This window comes from Pipistrellus hanaki (genome assembly GCF_964339955.1).
Source record: "Pipistrellus hanaki genome assembly, contig: scaffold_39, whole genome shotgun sequence".
In the NCBI taxonomy this organism is placed as follows: Eukaryota; Metazoa; Chordata; class Mammalia; order Chiroptera; family Vespertilionidae; genus Pipistrellus; species Pipistrellus hanaki.
In genome coordinates, this window is record NW_028182294.1 from 199,464 (window position 1) to 217,492 (window position 18,029).

An 18,029-nucleotide genomic window follows, 5' to 3' on the forward strand; every position below is an offset into this window, starting at 1 on the left:
AACCCGGAAATGGCGTCACTGGTTCGCGAAAAGAACCCGGAATTGATTAAAGGGGGTTAGGGGTGGGGACTGCGATATCTAACGGTCCTAGTCTTTGTTCCCGAGGCCCCAACGCCCCCTACCGGAGGCCGTGAGGACAGCGGCCCCTTTGGCCGCAAGTGTGTCGTAGCGCAAGGCGGGCGCCATTCGCAGACACTTCCGGTTCCGGCCGGAAGTGACCGGCCGCGTCTTCGAGGGTTCTTGGCCCGGATGGGGCGGTCAGGCCAGGCGGCAGCGGGGCATCCCGCTCGGGAGCGGCACTGGAAGCGGGTGGCAGGCCCCGGGTACAGGCCGCGTGGCCCCGCTAAGTGTGGGAATCTTGTCACTCCCCCTCCCCGGGCTGCTGTCCCGGCGCCTCCGGAGCGAGGGTTCCGGCCCGTCCTCCCTGCACCCGGCCCCTCATCCCCAGGGCCCCGCGTCCCCAGCACCCAGTCCGTGTCACCCGGGGTCACACCACAGGGCGCCGGACCTCCAGCCCCTGGGCCATCTGCCCGCCCGCCCGGCTGGCACGGCTGTGGAGGGCGACCTGCTGCGGCCCCGGGGCTCCCCTGCAGCCCGGCTGTTTCCAGCCTCAGTCCCCAAGGAGGCCCACGTGACCCACAGCCAGGCCCTCTGGCCTCAGGTCCATGGACGGTCCACATTGTGGGTGCCCGCCTGAGGCTCATGGTGACGCCCCCCGCGCCTCCCACTTCCCCCGGCCTGAGTCCACTGGATCGGAGGGTGGACACGCCACCCTTCCAGCCCGGCTCCTCCGGGCACCCAGATGGGCAGGGAGGAGCTTGGGAGGGGCGGGCACGGTCCCCCGTGCAGCCTTCGCAGGAGGAGCAGGCGGGTCTTGCAGAGGCCTCCCCAGCTCACCCCCTCTTGTCCCCTCCGGGCAGGGTGCACAGCAGGGGGTTGTGGGTGAGGATGTTTCTGGGGGCACAGGGCCCAACAGAGGGGCCCCTGCCCCATGGAACACTCCCCACAGTCCCCCCCACCCCCCATTGCCCAGCAGGGTGGGCAGCACCCCAGGGCCCAGCCAGGCCCAGAGCCGAGCCCCCAGCCCCAGATGTCACACTCGGCGGCGGCGGTGGGCACAGGCAGGGCCGGGGTGTTAGCATGCCTAGTCTCTCCTTTATTGAGTGAATGGAGATGTAGTTACAATGGAAGGTGCCGCGTTAGAAGGACAGGTGTGTCGAAGGCAGAGGCTGCTCACAGACCCGGCTCCGAGGCCGGGGGCAGGAAGGGGACGAGGATTAAAAAAGGCGGAGCCTTCGGGGGCGGGTGGGTGGGCGGCAGGTGCTCTCGGCCGGAGAGGCCTGGCTGAGCGGGCAGAGTCACCCCCCTGCCATGGCCCAGAGCAGAGGGGACCCTGCCCCGCTGTCCCCAAGGCCTGCTCCTGTGCCTCCTACAGGGATCGCAGCCCCAGAAGGTGATGGGGAGCAGAACCTCAAGGTGAAGAAGCTAGTACGTGTAGCAGAGTAATACCAGGAGGTTATCTACACGGCCGCGCCCTCCGGACACCGGGCCTCGGCAGCCGGGCCGCGGGGGGCCGGGGCCTCAGTACACCGAGCTGTTCCGGATGCCGCAGCAGAGCACCATGCTCAGGATCATCTCGAAGATCTGCGGGGGGAGGGGGGGGGGCCCGTCAGCACCCGCCTCCCTCCCTCCCCGGCCGACCCCCCGCCGCCCCTGCCCCCCCGCCGCCCGCTCACCATGATCACGGCGACCACGATGGCCGCGATGCCGATGAGGTACAGCTTCCCCGAGAAGAGGTCGTCAATCTTCTGGTGGCAGTTCGCCTGCAGGGGGGGGCGGGGGTCAGGGGTGCCAGGCCTCCGCCCCGCCCCAGCAGTGCAGGAGGGTCACTGCCCTCCCACCCCCTCAGCCCCGGTCTCTGTACGTTTGATCTGACATGTGTTCAAACCAAAGTGGCTCAGGGGTTGAGCATCGACCTCGGAACCAGGTCACGATTCCATTTTCTGGCAGGACACGTGCCCGTCGCGGGTCCGGTCCCCAGTGGGGCGGGCAGGAGGCAGCCGATCAATGTCTGTCTGTCTCTCAAATCTATAAAATGTATTTTAAAACAATGTGCTGCGCCCGCTTCCCCTCGGAGACCACGCAGCAGGACCTGGGCGCTGACCGGGAGGTCAGGGCGCCCGCCCCGCCAGGGCAGTCAGACTCAGAGCTGCCCCACCAGGAACCAAACCGGGTGGACAGTCCCTTCCCTGTGGCCTGGGCACCAGCCTGTGTGGCCACCCCGGGCCCCTGGAGGGCGGGCTGGGAGCAGGTGGGCCGCCCACGCCCCTCACCTTCAGGTTGTTGAGCAGCGAGCTGTCCGAGGGACACAGGTTGTTCTTGAGGATGGAGGTGGTGAGGGTGCTCAGTGCATCGGAGCCACAGCAGCTGAGCTGCAGAGACAGAGGGCGGCCATCAGCCCGCATGCGGCAGTGACCGAAGGTCCCCTCCTCCCCTCCCCTCCCCTCCCGCTCAGCCCTGCTGCCCGGAGACCCAGCACCCCTGCCGGCCCGGCCTATCTGATCCCCACCCTGGGCCACAGGTGCCAGAGGACCCCCCATCTCCCCCCGCCTCCCGGCTCACAGAGGGCCACGGTCCTGAGGAGCAGGCCTGCCAGGTCCCTCCTGCCCCCGAGGTCGGAGCCGAGGCCCCCGCCCCGCTCCCCCCTTCCCCAGCGCCCGCCCCGCCGCACCGTCTCGTGGAAGGTCTTGACCACGGTCTTGGCGTTGTTGGCCTCATCGTCCACCACCGCCTGCTGCAGGGCCTGGTCGTAGAACTGCTTCACGTCCTTGGCGATCTGGGGGGGGGGGGGGGGTGTTTCAGCGAGGGCCGGGCCTCCCGGGCTCTAGCCAGCCCCCAGGCCCAGCCCCAGCCCCAGCCCCAGCCCCCAGGCCACTCCCCCAAGAGCACCCGCCATCTGACTGCCCCCAACCTCCCTGCCATCCCCACGGCCCAGGCTGCTCACCTGGTCTTTGTTGACGAAGCCCCAGATGCCGGCAGCCACCTCACAGGCAAAGAGGATCACCAGGCAGGTGAAGAACTGCAGAGGCCGAGAGGAGGGGTCAGGGCGGGGGGGGGGGGGGGGGGGGGAGGGGGGGAGGTTCAGGCCAGGGGGGCCAGGGCAGAGGGATCAGAGCAAAGAGGGGGGTCCGGGCAGGGGGATCAAGCCAGAGGGGGGTCAGGGCAGGCCGGGACACCCGGGGCTCTCCGAGGCCCAGACCAGTGGCGGCGGCGTGGGGCTGGACTCCCACCAATGGCCAACATCCAAGTGACCAGTGTGTGTGGAGGGGGCTGGCCTGGGAGCGGGCCCCATGGAGCGGGGGCCACGGGCAGGCTCTGCAGGGCCGGTCGGCGGCGGGAGCACAGGTGCCCCTTCCTCCCTCCCCCGCAGGAGGGGTCACCCTGGTGCCTCCGTTTCCCACCGGAGGCCCCGGAGGCCACAGCCAGGTCGCAGGGCTGGGGCCCCGAGGGAGGGGCTCCCCGTGTTATTACTTCCAGGGCCCCGAGGGAGGGCTCCCCACCTGTGACCTCTGTGGCATTCTGAGAAACGGACGGACCAGCTGTGGGGCTGGCCTCGGGGCCCAGGCAGGCAGCCGCCAGCCAGGTGGCTTTTCCACGGCCGTGAGCACGGCCTCGGGGAAGGTGCCGGCTGCCCGACCCCTCCATGGCCAGACCGGCACGGGGGTGCCCCAGCTCCGGAGCCCGCCCAGCCTCCAGGCTCCTGGCCCTCCCCCGGGCGTCAGCCCTGCCGCAACCTACCGTCCCCAGCAGGCACTGCGACTCCTGGATGGCCCCGTAGCAGCCCAGGAAGCCCACGAACATCATGACGGCGCCCACAGCAATGAGGATGTAGATGCCTGCGGGGGAGGCGCCTCAGTGCCACCGGCCTCCCGCCCTGTCCCCGGAGCCCGCCCCCCGGCGCCCACCCGGCCTCCCGCCGTGTCCCCGGAGCCCGCCCCCCAGTGCCCGCCCCGGCCTCCCACTGTGTCCCCGCCGCCCGCCTGCCCGCCAGGAGGAGGGTGAGGGGCTGCAGCCAGGGAGGCCTGTGCCCATTGGCATTCTGGGAAGGGCTCAGAGCTCGGAGGGGACTCTCTCTCCCCGGGTGACCCCTGCGATCAGCACCTTTCCGGCCCCACAGCCCTGTCTTGGTGCCACGGCAGGGAGGGCCCGGCTGGGGGCTGGGGGCTGGGGGGGGACAGGTGGGGCAGCCTGCTGGCCGCATGCAGTGCCCACTGCTGCCGGCGGCGCTGGGGCAGCGGGCAGGCCTGGTCCCCTGGGTGGCTGTACAAATGGGAGCTCAGGGCTGGACCCGCCCATGGCCCAGCCAGGACGGTGTGTGGTGGCGGGCAGCTTGAGGAAGGCACACGGGGCCGGTGTCCTCCCGTCCCAATGCCCTCCGGGCTGGGCACTCACTCCTGGAGGCGGGAAGGCTCCAGAGGCCCCGGCGTGCCCTGCGGCCTTCCTGGTCCCCGTCCCACCACCACCGGGGCCCCTGGGAACGCTGACCTCGTCCCTGCAGGGCCCCAGCCCCTCGCCCTCTGCAGCCCTTGGTCGGCACAGCCCCCTTACACACTCGCGCCCGGGGCCTGGGCTCAGGACAAGCCCCCGGGAGCGCCCCGCGATCCCCGCACAGCCCCTCAGTGAGGTTCAGGAGATGCTGAAGGGGCCCGGGAGGAGACGTGTCCGGGGCTGTGGAGGGTCCTGCGAGGGGCCAGCAGACACCAGGGCAGCTGCCCGACCCCAGACCTCCCCCAGCCCGGTGCCCTCAGCTCGCAGGTGAGGTCGGGCGCCCGCCCAGGCCCAGGGCTGCCCGAGCCGAGGGCGCCCGCTGACCCGCCCTCGTCCTGGGTCGCACAAAGGGCCCTTGTCCTGAGGGCCCACGTCTGCCCTCCCCTGCCTCGGGCTGGCCCAGCCCCGTCAGGGCCGGCGAGACGCCCCAAGGCCAGGGCTCCTGGCCGGGCAGGGCCAGGCAGCCAGGGGGCTCCGGGAGGCCGTGCCCATGGTGGTGGCAGGAGCCCGGGCCAGCCCTCACCCTGCCCACCAAGTGGCCCGGGGCCAGGGGACGCGCAGAGGCCGGGGCCGCCGGAAAGCACCTGCCGAGGGGGAAACCCGCTCCCCGGCCAGCCTCACACACTTCCCCATGTGCCTGGGCACAGCCCGAGCTCCACCCTCTGCCGGGGGCCAGAGCAGCTGCGGCCCCACGGGCCACCCAACCTCCCAGCCACCTGCGCCCTGTGCCCGCGCCCGTCGAGCCCAGCCTGGCCGCAGCCGGAGCCTCAGTCCTCTCCAGCCAGCTGGGCCTCGAGCGGGCAGCTCGCTCACCCCAGGAGAGGGCCCCCTCCCGCCTCACCTCCCGGGGGGGCTCAGTCCCCGCCCGGAAGGGGAGGGGGAGTGGTGGCTCCAGCCCCTCAGGCATTTGGGACCCGCTGGGTCCCGCCTGGTGGCTGCAGGCTTAGAGGTGGGGGGGGGGGGACACATGCCTGAATGGGGCCCCCAGGCGAGCCCAGGGCATCCCCCGAGCCTCAGGCACCTGTGAGGCTGGCCCAGGATTGGTGGTGCCCACGTGTGCTCTTGTGGCAGCAGGCTCCCCGGGGCCAGCCTGGGAGGGGCTCCCATCTGGGGGGCCTGCAGATGAGGGTTCGGGCCACCCCAGGGATGGCTGCCCCCCCACCTACCTCCCCCCAGTTCCCCGGGAACCACGGCCCGAGGCACAGGCTGGGCACTCCGGGGGGGCGGGGGGGGGCGGGCACCTGTCCAGGTCCCTGCTACCCAGCCCTCTGCCTCCCAGCCCGGCCAGGACCCCGTACCCAGGTCTGTGGGCATCAGACCAGGCCTTGCACCCCAGCCCGCCTGAGCTGGCCCCCAAGGTCACACCCACTTTCTCTGAAGGGAACTCCTCCCCAGCCCCCAGATTCCAGCAGGGCCAGCCCGCCGCCCGCCCGCTGGCCGGGACCCACAACAGGCCTCCCTGCCCCTGGAGGTGGCGGCTGTCCACCCCCCTCCCCGCCCCCGTCCCCCCTCTTCCCCCAGACAGCGGAGGCCGACTGGCCAGCGGGCAGCCTAACTAGGCAGCAGGGTGTGGCTGTGGGGCCTGAGTCTCTTCCCCCCGCCCAACCCCAGTCTCATGCCCTGGCATCTGGCCCCTTCCCAGGCAGGGTCCCAAAATAGCCACCCAGGCCCAGCTCCCTGCCCCCCTCAGCGGCCGCCCTCCAGCTGTGACTCAGCCCGAGAGCTATGGGGGCCCAGCAAGCCACACCCCCCAGTTCCAGCTTTCCCGGGACCACCGGGTGGGGGACACCCAGGCCTTCAGGCCCAGGCTGCCCTCAGCCCACTCGGCCCGCCTCCTCCTGGGAGCCCTCCCTGCCTGCCTGCCTGGCCTCTCCGAGCTCAGGAGCCACCCAGCCGGCCCCGCCCGCGGCCCGGGAACTCACCCACGTAGAAGGTGTTGGGTGCAGGCCTGTCGCCCAGCTCCAGGTAGAGGAGGTTGGTGGTCTGCGGGTCATGGCGCAGCCACAGGGCCACGCCCAGGATCACGCCTCCGGCCAGCTGGGGAGGGACAGGGAGGGTGAGCTGTGGCCCAGGGCCGCAGAGCAGGTGTGACCTGAACACACTGCATGTGAACCGCCACACATACACACACATACACGCACACGCGCGCGCAGACACACGCACACATAGCAACCCTAAGCACCGCGGCACATGCTGAGTGCCCCAGCAGCTCGGTGTAAATGGTGCCTGTGTTCCTAGGGGGCGCCCTCGTGTGCATTGGCTGGGCCTGGCCACTGGCCACCGCAGACCCCAAGCAGCCCAGGGGGCGCCAGGCCTCGGGGATGGCACTGCCCACAGGCCTGGGCACCAGGGAGCCCGTGGAGGCCAGGCCAGGCCCGGCCCAGCCCGGCCCGCTGAGCACCGGCCAGGCCTGGGTGCCTCCGGGGGCTGAGCTCCGGAGCTGAGGGCCCTGGTGGGAGGGCCTGGCCACTCCTGCCTCCAGCGTCCACGCTGAGCCCGCCTCCCGTCCCGGTGCCGGGAACCTCCGGGCCGACCCCACTGACGGCCTTGGCCATGTGTCCCGCGGGGAGAGAAATCACACACAGCCCCGCCTCCAGGGTTGAGCTTTAACCTATGAACCAGGAAGTTACAGGTTCGATTCCCGGTCAATTCCCAGTGCGAGGCGTGCAGGAGGCAGCTGGTCATCAATGTTTCTCTCTCCCTCTCCCTTCCTCTCTGAAGTTAATAAAAATAATTTTAAAAAGGAAGAAGAAACCAGACCCAGAGAGACTAGCTGACCCGCCTCAGGCCTAACCCCAGGGCCCGGGTCAGGGAGGGTCCCGGGAGGGAAACGGGAGGGGGTTCCGGTGAAACTCAGGCCCAGAGCCACCCCACGGGGAGCCCCGGGCAGCCCAGGACTCCGGCAGGAGACACGGGGCCATGACGAGGGGCAGGAGGGACTGGGCTGCGCCCCCACCCCAACCCTCTACCCTGGGCTCAGCTGGGGGTGGCACTCAGGCACCCAGAGCAGCTGACTCCCTCCGCTGGGGCTGGGTCCTCAGCTCCTCCTCCCTACCAGCTGGGCGGGGTGAGGGAGTGGGCTGGAGGCCGTGGGACGTGCACGGGGGAGGGGGAGTGTGGGGGCGGGCCGGGGGTGCCCAGTCCTCCCCTCTGAGCTGGCTGCCATCTGTGACAACAGAGGCGGCTGGGGGTTGCCATGGTAACTCTGGCCTGAACACATCACTTCTGTTTGGAGAGCGTGGTCCAGGGCCCTGTGAGCCGTCCAGGACGGCGGGAGGGGGAGCTGCCGGGCCTCCCTCCGCGGGCACAGAGCCGGCCTCAGTGTCCGTGGCCAGGGAGCCAGTGTGGGGTGGCGCCCGGCTGGGCTGGGGCCCCCCCCCCTTTTCTGTGCAGCCAGCCCCTCGCCAGGAGCCGAGGGGAGAAGCCAGGGCAGGGACCTGGGACCCACGCCCCGTGCCTTCATCAAGGTCGATCCTCGCCAGCCCCCCACCGCCACCCTGTTGCCCGTGGCCCCCACCTGCCCTCGGAGAGTCACTGGGAGGCTGCAGCCTGGCTGGGCCGGTGGCCCTCCTCCCGGCACGACTGGCCGCCCACAGGCAAGAGCAGAGGGAGGGGGAACACGTCTGGAGCCCAGAACCCCACAGCCTCGGCCCGGGAGGCAGGCAGGGCCCCGAGCCTGCTCCCCGAGGCGAGCTGCCCATGTGTGTGTGTGGGGGGGGGAGAGGTGCCTGCGCCCCTCCCCCTGTGCCAGAGTGATGCCGCGCCCACGGCCACGGTCCCGGGGGTCCGGCGGCTTCCGGGACACAGCCCAACCCGGGGACGCCCGAGCGGCCGCAGGGGCCAGACGCGGGGCCAGAGCCCACAGGGGAGGCAGCGCCGGGGACCTGCCGACGGTGCTGACGGGCAGCCCCCGAAATGCAGACCGGCCCGGGACCCAGGCCGCCTGCCCGGGTGGGAGCGGAGGGGGAGCACGCCGAGGACCCTGGGGGCTGGCGGACGGGCCCGTCCCGATGGGGGACAGCGACACGCCACCTGCCTGGGCCAAAGCGTAACGAGTGTTCATCCACACACGTGCTGTTTGTGCCGAATAAAACTTAAAAAACCACAAGTCACCCCACACCTGGCCCCGAACCTCTAAGCAGCGAGGCCTTCAGGGAACAGGCCCGGGGCTCCCCGTCCGTTCCCCAGGCCGAGGACGCACGCACACCCGTCCCCAGCGTCCAGCGTCCGGCCACGGGAGGCCTGGTGCCGCCTCCTGGAGCCGGTGCAGAGCTCCGCACGCCAGCGGGAGCCGCGAGGCCGGCCCACCGGGCCCTCGCCGTCCACCGGGGCCCGGGACCGCCCCGCCGACCGGCCGAGGGGAAGGCGCCTGCTATGGCAGCTCTGGGGCTGAGCCGCCACCGTGGGGGCTGGTCGGAGGGCCCACAGGGCAGGCTCGGGCGTCCTTAACTCTGCGGGATGTCCCGCCGTCTCCTTCCTCCTCCTTTCCGAGAATTAGCGGGGCAGCCAAGCAGGCTGGGTTCCCGCCCGGCCCTGCATTTCCAAGAATCCGCGTCCCGGGTGCTGGGGGAGGGGTGCTGCCCGCAGGCCCGAGGCCCCCTCACGTCCCACCCAGTGCCCAGCCGGCGGCCCCCTCTGCAGGGACCCAGACAGGCCCCCGCCCGCCTGCCTGCCGACCAGGAAGGCCGGCCGCCCGCCTGCCGGCCCCCGCCCCCGTCCCCACCGGGCAGGCCCAGCCGCCCCAGTGCTGCCCACGCATTCCGGCCACGGCGGGACAACACCCGCGCGGGGCCCTGGTCCGGCCGGACCCGCCTGTCCTCGGGGGAGGCAGCCCCTCAGAGCCGGGTGGGCGGCAGCAGGGACACCCCCGGCCTGGGCTCCTCAGCCAGGGGCACATCAGGCTGAGAACGGGCACCGCACATCCGGCGTGGCCACCGGGAGGCCGGGCGGGAGGCGGAGCCGGCACGTGAAGGCGGCGTGAAGGCCAGAGGCAGGAAACGCCGGAGCCCCTCCCGGCTGAGATGCCGGCCGAGGGGGGGGGCCCTCCCGGCTGAGATGCCGGCCGAGGGGGGGGGGGCCTCCCGGCTGAGATGCCGGCCGAGGGGGGGGGCCCTCCCGGCTGAGATGCCGGCCGAGGGGGGGGCCCTCCCGGCTGAGATGCCGGCCGAGGGGGGGGCCCTCCCGGCTGAGATGCCGGCCGAGGGGGGGGGGCCCTCCCGGCTGAGATGCCGGCCGAGGGGGGGGGCCCTCCCGGCTGAGATGCCGGCTGAGGGGGGGGGCCCTCCTGGCTGAGATGCCGGCCGAGGGGGGGGCCCTCCCGGCTGAGATGCCGGCCGAGGGGGGGGCCTCCCAGCTGAGATGCCGCGGAGGGGCCGGGGGCGGGGGGGAAGGTCCCTGCAGGCTGGCCCTCCTCTGCCCACGCGGGTCAGGGCGGACTCCCCCGGTGGCTCCGGCCCCCTCGGGCCCCGGGTGCACGGCTGTCCCCTCCGGAGGAGGCAGGAAGAACGCTCGCGGGGCCTGGGCTCACTCACAGGAAGCTGAAACTTCCTCGGCCTCTCGACCTCAGGAAGCGCCGGCGAGGCGTCTAAAAATAGGGCCGGGGAGTCGGGGGGGAGGACAGTGCCCCCCTGGGCCCCACGGGCCGGGAGCAGGTGCCACCTCCCTCTCAGGGCCCCGCCACCCCTCGGGGCAGTGAGAGGCCCAGGCTCAGCTCCTCCCGGGGCCGCACCCCGGGCCTGCCCCTCCGGGTCCAGCCAGCCCTGCCCCCACCACACCCCCCGGCCGGAAGGGCCTCCTGTGGAAGCCCCCCTGCCCTGGGCCCTGTGGGGCCGTGTGGACAGACTCGGTGGCCTGCAGAGAGGGGAGGGGGCCGGCGGGTCTGAGGAGGATGCGGGTGATGGACAGCCGCCTCGGAGGAGACGGCTCAGGCAGGGCGTCCGGGCCAGCAGCACCGGCTGCCGGACACCGGCCCCGGGGGAGCCGCTCTGGTCCCAGCTCTGGTTTTCGGCCGCCCACCACTTCTCCCCGTGGCCCCCGGGAATCTCTGGTGCTGCTGCCCATGGGAACAGCCTGGCCTGGCCGGGAGGAGGCAAAGCAACTGCTGAGCGGGGATGGCTGTTACCGGGCGGGGCCGAGGGGCGGGGCCGAGGGAAGGCCGTGCGTGCAGAGGGCGGGGCCGGCCCGGGTGGGGAGTGGAGCCCCTGGGAGCCCCGGGCGGGCTGCAGTCACTGGCTCCCCGGCCGCTGCCCTCAGTGGCCCCCGCACCCAGCCCCCAGCCCCCGGGAAGGTGGCCGCCTGGGGTCCTCTCCCCGGCGCTCACCGCTGTGCCCAGGGTGTTGAACCCCAAGTCTCCATGCCCCCCACCAGGGGCTGCTCCCCGCCGGGCACAGAACCAACCTCAACACCGCCCACGGGTGACGCACAGGCGAAACGGGCCATGGTGTGTACGACCGGGACACAGGGCGGTGGGTGCAGAGCACTGGGCAGCAGCACCGGGCATCACCTGCCCACCTGCTCCACCTGGGGGGCCCGCCCTGCCTCCCTGTCCCTGGGCCTTCTGGGTAACGGTCACGTCACCCCTGAGCCCGCATGGAGTCGGCCCTCGAACCGAGAGGTCACCGGTTCGGCTCCCAGTCGGTTCGGCTCCCAGTCGGGGGCAGGCAGCCGCCCGGTGGCTCTCAGTGACGTTCCTCTCTCCACCCCCCTCCCTTCTCTCTAAAGAAGCCAGAAAACAAGAACATGTCCAGTCATAGCAGGGGCACTGCTTCAGGGACCAGGGCAAGACGGGTCCCAGCTGTCAGACGCCTGGGCCGCGGGCGGGTGCTCCCCGAGCATCCGAGGGCCCAGTGGAGGCCCCCAAACGGTCTTCTGTGAACCTGCTCTCACCGGGAGGCGGGGCTGGGCCAGGCCCCCAGTACAGTGTCTGTGTGGGGTGCGGGGTAGGTGTCTCCCGCTGAGTCACCCAGCCCTCGCCCGTGCCGGGCCGGGTCCTGAGTGCCAGGGCCAGAACCAGCAGCTGGGCTCCACCCCCTTCCTCCCCTCCCTCCGCCCTCTCCTGTAGAACACGGCCAGTGCCAGGGACCGGCTCCCCCCACGGCTCCCGGCCTGCGGACCTGGCTGATCTGAGGACTCAGCTTTAGGTGAAGGGGAAGCTGGGCTCGGTCTGCGCGGGCCGTGGTTTGGGGCCACCCCCGGTCAGACGGGGAAGCAGCCAGAGATAACGACAAAGCTGAGCTCCACGGCCGGAAGCAGAGCTGAGCTGGTGCTGAGGGCCAGAGGGCCGGGGAGGCTGCCTCCCGGAGGCCGGGGCCCAGCTCAGACTTCCTCTCCTCAGCCAGGGGCGCCCAGGGTCCCCTCGCCCACCCCGGAGAGCCCCCCCGAAGAGCCCGCCCAGAGAGCCGCAGATCTCCGCCCCGTCCTCATCCCCCCCATCCTCCGGGGCCGCCCTCCCAGAGGGACGCGTCGCCCGCTAAGCGACAGACAGTCATGTGCCGTCTGGCAGGAAAATTAAATGCCCGTTAGTGAGGCTTCTCATCAGCCTCGTTCCCATCAGGCCCGGGCCGGCCGCTGGACCGCGGCCACCGGCTGCCTTAGGGGCCGGACGGCCAGGCCAGGCGGGCACCCCCGGCGCTCCCTGGGCAGCCCCCCAGGAGAGGCCAGACGCCGCCCAGGCCACACCCGCCCCGGCCACCGGCTCTGGGCGAGCCGGACGGAGCCTCACCTCCCTGCCCTGCGCGGCTCCCGGCTCCCGGCTCCCGGCCGCCCCAAAGGGGATTTCCTGGCCGCCTGGCACCGTGTCCGCCGCCCAGCCAGATGCTGGGAGCCCGGAGCAGGCGGGTCGGGCAGGCTGCGCGGATGCCGCCTGGGGCCCGGGTGTCAGCAGGGCCAGGCGGGCGCGCCCGTGTGGGCGTGGAGGCGCCGCTCCTCCCTGGGCCGGCGTGCCAGGCCGCCCGAGGCCGCTCCGCGTGGGGGCCTCTCACTCTGCCATGTAACTAAAATGTTCCCGATCCAGACACCCAGCGTCCGTCACCCGTTCTCTGGCTCCCCCTCAGCACCCACCGCTGCCCTGTGGCCGGATGGGGCCTCCCTCCCCCGGGGCCCGGGGCCTGTCCCCAAGGCCACGCCGGCACAGCCAACACGGTTCCTGCGCCCGCTCCTCGGCGAGCTCATCCACCAGCACCGGGGTCAGGGGTCAGAGGGTGCAGTGCTCCCCATGGGCCGGCACCAGAGCCGTGCGGGGAGGGGGCCTCCACCCAGGTCCACGCTGCAGCCAGGTGTCGGGGGGGGGCCACACAGGGGGCTCCCGAGGATGTGCCCAGCACCCAGGGCTCAGCACACCCGCCAGCGTGGGGGCGGGGCCGTGACGGGACCCAGGCGCCTGTGGGCGGATCTGGCTCTGAGCTCCATGGGGCAGGCCCAGGAGGGAGGGAGCACTTACAACCATGCACCCAGGGGGGCCGTGCCGGCTCCACCCGCTGCCTGGGAACCACCAGGCCACCCAGTGGCTCTGACGGGGTGGGCTCCCCTGGAGAGGGCCCCACGGGGCAGGGGGGCGGGACACCCTCCCCCCCGAGAAGTCCCCTCCCCCGCCCACCCTCCGCTTCCAACTGCGTCCTCCTCCTCACGGCCAGCTCAGGTGGCCCTCTGACCCCTACCCCGGCCGGAGCAGGCAAACGCTAAGCCCCAGATCACCGTCCCTCAGCCAGGCCCGCCCCCGGTGGATGTGACACCCACTGCACCCTCGGCTGAGCTCAGCTGGTCCCCGTCCTCTCACCTGGCCCCGGGGAGGACGGTGCCCTCACCCCATACTGGCTCGGGGCCCACCCCTAAGGTCCGCCTTCCTGCGTCCACTTGGGGAAGGCACCCCCACCCCTCGGCACCCCGTCCTCTCCGCGGGGAGGGGGAGCGGCCAGCGGCGTGGGGCCCGGGCGGGGGTCCCGGTCACCGCCCGGGGGCTGGGCCCGGGGAGGCCGGGCATGGCCGTGTGACCCCCACCCATTCCGGCCCCGCGCACCAACAGGAAGTGAGAACAAAAGTCCAGGCCCGGCCAGGCGCGGGCGGCAGCGAGACCCAGGCCAGGAAGCGGCTCCGGACCCTCCTCGCCCACAGGACCGTCCCGTGGGCCCTGCTTCCCCAGTGGGTGCCCCAGGCCGGCCCGGCCCCTCGGGGACGCCCGGGTCCCGGCTGCGGCCCTGTGTCCACGGGAAGGGCTGCCGCAGCCCCCACCCCTCAGGCCGCCGGGGTCCCCCATCCACCCCCCCAGGCCAGGCTGCAGCCCGGGCGGGTGGAGGGCGGGGGGCAGGCTCCTCACCCCGGGGTCCCCGCGGTGCAGGCACCCAGCCCCGGCCGGGGGATGCACCCCCCGGACCAGCCGCCCACCCCGGGCGGCGGCCGGATGAGCTCATGGGGGCGGGCCGCCGGGAGCCCCGCCCTCGCGCCCCCCTTCCGCCCCCGCGAGGCTGGACGGTCCCGACTCCGCGGCCCGGGGCGGCGGGCAGGGCGCGCACCCCACCCCGCACCCCTCCGCACCCCGCACCCCGCACCCGCCTCCCGGGGCGGAGACAGGCCCCAGGCCCCCGCAATGCCTCCGCCCGCCCGGCCGCGGGGCTCGGGACCCCACGGACCACAGGCCCCCAGGCCCAGCCCGCGGCCCCCGCCCGCCATCCAGGGGCGCGGCGGCTCGGACGCCTCCCCCGCCGGCCGCCCCCCAGGGCGCCCCCCCCCCGGGCCCCGCGCACAGGGCGCCCCGCAACTTGGCGGCCCGGCGGGGCCTAGCGGGTGGCGCGGCTGCGGGCCTGGGGCTCCCCCCTCCAGACTCTCCTCCAGCCCCCCGGCCCCCGGCTCACCCAGACTCCCCCCCCAGGCCCCGGGCCCCCCGGCCCCCCGGCCCCCCTATCCCCCCCCCGCCCCCGGCCCCCGGCCCCCCCGGCCCCCGGCTCACCCAGAAGACGAAATTGAAGACGAAGAGCAGGTACTTGATGCACTTGGTGCATCCCTCCACCCCCATGGCGGCGGCCGGGCGGCCTGGCTGTCGGGGAGGGGCCTGGGCCTAGCGGGCGGCGGGGGGCGCGGGGCTGGGCCTGGCGGGCGGCCGGAGGCGCGGGGGGCACGGGACGCGGGTCCGGGGCGGAGTGACGCGAAGGCCGGTCCGGACACGTGAGGTCGCCGCCGCTGCTGCTGCGCGCTCCCTCTGGCCCGGCGCGCGCCCGCCCCGTTATTTGTACGGCTCCGAGGCCCCGCCCACCAAGAGGCCCCGCCCCTGTCCGGCCCGAGGCCCCGCCCCGGACCCGCCTTAGACCACGCCCACCAGGAGCCCCGCCCCCTCTGGCCCGAGGCTGATGGATGCTCCGTCCCCGGCAGCTGGAACCCCAGGCGAACCCCGGGCCGGGCGCCCGCCGAGCCCCAGGGGCTGCGCCGGGGACAGGCCTGCGGCCCGGAGGCCCAGGGAGGGGCCCCTCTCCCCGGACCCGCCCCCTGCGCCGTGCACCCCGCCGGGAGGCCCCCGGAGGGGGTGTGCCTGCGAGGCCAGCCTGGACCCGGAGGGCAGCGCTGAGTGCACGGGGCTCCCTGCGGAACCAGGTGGGCCCGGGGCCTGGGGGCCGGGGGCCGGGGGCCTGGCCGGGGCTGGGGGCTGGGGCTGGGGGCCGTGGGCTGGGGGCTGGAGCCGGGGGCCGGGGGCTGGGGCTGGAGGCTGGGGGCTGGGGGGCCGGGGCCGGGGCTGGGGGCCGGCGCGGCTGCTGAGGGTCCTGGGAGGCGATTCGGGCCGCCTGGACGGGCCGTTGGTGACAGTGGTGAGTCTGGCTTGGAAGGCCCTGAGAGGGCCCCCTGGACCAGGGAGGGGGCCTGGGAAGCCGAGCCACCTGGAAGGGAGCCTCCGAGTGGTGGATTTCGTGGGTGCTTCCTTCCCAAGTGGGTGCCCGGGGTGGAGTGGGTAGGGCGCTCGGCCCAAGTGTGGGGCCGGGCTGGTGCTGCCGGAGAACCGGCTTTTTCTTGTAGTTTGCCGCATCCGTCGGTACCCACTAAATTCCCGGTTAATTTTTTTAATATCAATATATGTTTTTATTGATTTCAGAGAAGAAGAAGGGAGAGGGAGAGAGAGCACAAAACATCCGTGAGGAGAGAGACTCACGGACCGGCTGCCTCCTGCACGCTCCTTAGTGGGGATCAAGCCCGAACCCGGGCCTGTGCCCTGGCCGGGGTCGAACCGGGATCCCCGGGTTCATAGGCAGATGCTCAGCCACAGAGCCACGCCGGCCGGGCTGGCTGGTCCATTTCAAAGTGTGCTGTGGCTGCGCACGCGTGCAGGGGCTCCCGGCACCCGCCGGCCTGCGTGTTGTGTCTGAACACCGAGTGCCGCTGTAGTGAGAGTGATGTGGGTCCGGCGGGTGGCTCCATTCCCCTGGGTTTGAGGTCCGATCCCGGGGGGGGGGGGGGGGGGGGGGGGGCGTGCAGGAGGCAGCTGATCCATGAGTGATTCTCTCATTGCTGTTATGTTTCTCTCTCTCCCTCTCCCTCCCGCTCTCTTTGAAATTGATAAAAATGTTTAACAAATAAGCTAAGAGCAGCGCAGGCCTTCTCTGGGCCGTCAGGGTGGAGGAGCAGAGGAAGGTGGGGTGGGCACGGGGCGGGGAGCACCAGGGCTGACGCGGCCAGGGGCATTGAAGGCCCTGGGTCGGGGCAGCTCCCTGCGCCTCTGACAGCCCTGGGGGCGGCGGTGGAGGGTTTGCAAGGAAGCCGCAGGCCTGGCTCCCAAGGGAACGCAGAGGGAGGGGCCGGAGACTGGCTCCGCCCCCGTGGGACCCACTCTCCAGGGAAGGTGTGGCCTGCCTGCGCCACGCCTAGGATGGGCACCCCTCCCTGTGCCCTCTCTGCCCGCCCCGAGGATTGAGGGGGTTTGGAGCCCAGTGTTCCCTCCCGTGGCTTCACTCCGGCTCCCCGGCCTCCCTGGGCCCCGGTGCCCGGGCGCGAGGGAGTGTGAGACCCCGGGCGCCGCCTCTCTGAGCTGCTGGCACCCAGGCCTCGCCGAGCGGCTCCGGGCCGCTGACTCACGGCTCCCCTGGGGCGCCCGTGCCAGGGCGCTCGCCGAGCCCCGCCCGGGCCTTGGTTTCCTGTGGGAATGAACACAGAGCACCCCAAACAATGAGCGGGAGCCAGGCACAGAGGGTGCCCTGAGGGAGGCGCCCCCGGAGGGAAAGAGGCAGCAGATCCATGATTCTCTCGTCGTTGATGTTCCTATCTCTCCCTCCCTTCTTCTCTGAAGTCAATAAAAATATCTTTTAAAAAGAAAAAGAGAGGAACACTCCAACATCCTAAAACACAGCCCCAACGAGCCTGCCATCGGGGCAGGTTCCGGAATGTTCTGGGTCCTTCCTGGGGGTCCGTTAGGATCTGCGAACAAGCTCGCCCCCTCCCCCCAAAGTCTCTAGTCCGAAGTCCCTGCGGTGGCTGCTGGTGGGTCGAACAGGATTTCACCGGACCCGTGTCCATCCTCGGCCACACCACAGGGATGCCTGTCCCCCCTGGTCCCCCTCCTGCCCACAGCGAGGCCCCCTCCCCCCTCCTGCCCACCGCGAGGGCCCCCTCCCCCTCCTGCCCACAGCGAGGCCCCCCTCCCCCCTCCTGCCCACCGCGAGGGCCCCCTCCCCCTCCTGCCCACAGCGAGGGCCCCCTCCCCCCTCCTGCCCACAGCGAGGCCCCCCTCCCCCTCCTGTCCACAGCGAGGCCCCCCTCCCCCCTCCTGCCCACCGCGAGGGCCCCCCTCCCCCCTCCTGCCCACAGCGAGGGCCCCCTCCCCCTCCTGCCCCAAAGCGAGGGCCCCCTCCCCCTCCTGCCCACAGCGAGGCCCCTCTCCCCCCTCCTGCCCACAGCGAGGGCCCCCTCTCCCTCCTGCCCACAGCGAGGGCCCCTCCCCCCTCCTGCCCACAGCGAGGCCCCCCTCCCCCTCCTGCCCCACTGCGAGGGTCCCCTCCCCCCTCCTGCCCCAAAGCGAGGCCCCCCTCCCCCCTCCTGCCCACAGCAAGGCCCCCCTCCCCCCATCCTGCCCACCGCGAGGGGCCCAGGCTTCCTGGTCCCGTCTGGCTGCTGGGCCAGGGTCCGCCCCCCACAGACACCTGCCACGTTCCTTCTCATCTCACTGCCTCGGTGGTGGGACCGAGACAGAAGAAGTGACCGCGTGTACGATGGACGGGCGGACAGATGGACAGACGGACGGACGGGCTGTCCACGGGATGGGGGCTCAGGGGGAGGGGAGGAGGGGCTGTGGTTCGGGTTCACAGAGCAGAAGGCAGGGCCCGGCTGAAGCGTTAATGTTTGCTAAACCAACGGTCGCTGCGTCTCTGACCGGGGAACCAAGGACTTTGGCCGAGGGATGGCAGCTCCTAGGGCCCAGGCCGCCCTTGATCTCTCCGCCGCCAGGGAGGGTCAAAGGTGGTGTGCGTGTGCGTGTGCGTGTGCGTGTGCGTGTTCTCCCGTGTCTTGTTTCA

At 72.3% G+C, this 18,029-nt stretch overlaps 1 protein-coding gene across 1 annotated transcript; it reads right to left on the reverse strand.

The window, feature by feature from the left end:
• Nucleotides 1–1,135: 1,135 nt before the first annotated feature.
• Nucleotides 1,136–14,749, reverse strand: CD81 (CD81 molecule). The gene is made up of 8 exons (XM_084907093.1): nt 14,489–14,749; nt 6,471–6,585; nt 3,799–3,896; nt 3,005–3,079; nt 2,732–2,836; nt 2,334–2,432; nt 1,737–1,823; nt 1,136–1,644 (listed from the first exon to the last, which is right to left on the reverse strand). The coding sequence occupies exons 1-8, from the start codon at nt 14,552–14,554 to the stop codon at nt 1,582–1,584; spliced, it is 708 nt and encodes a 235-aa protein (XP_084763219.1). The 5' UTR covers nt 14,555–14,749; the 3' UTR covers nt 1,136–1,581.
• Nucleotides 14,750–18,029: the final 3,280 nt, after the last annotated feature.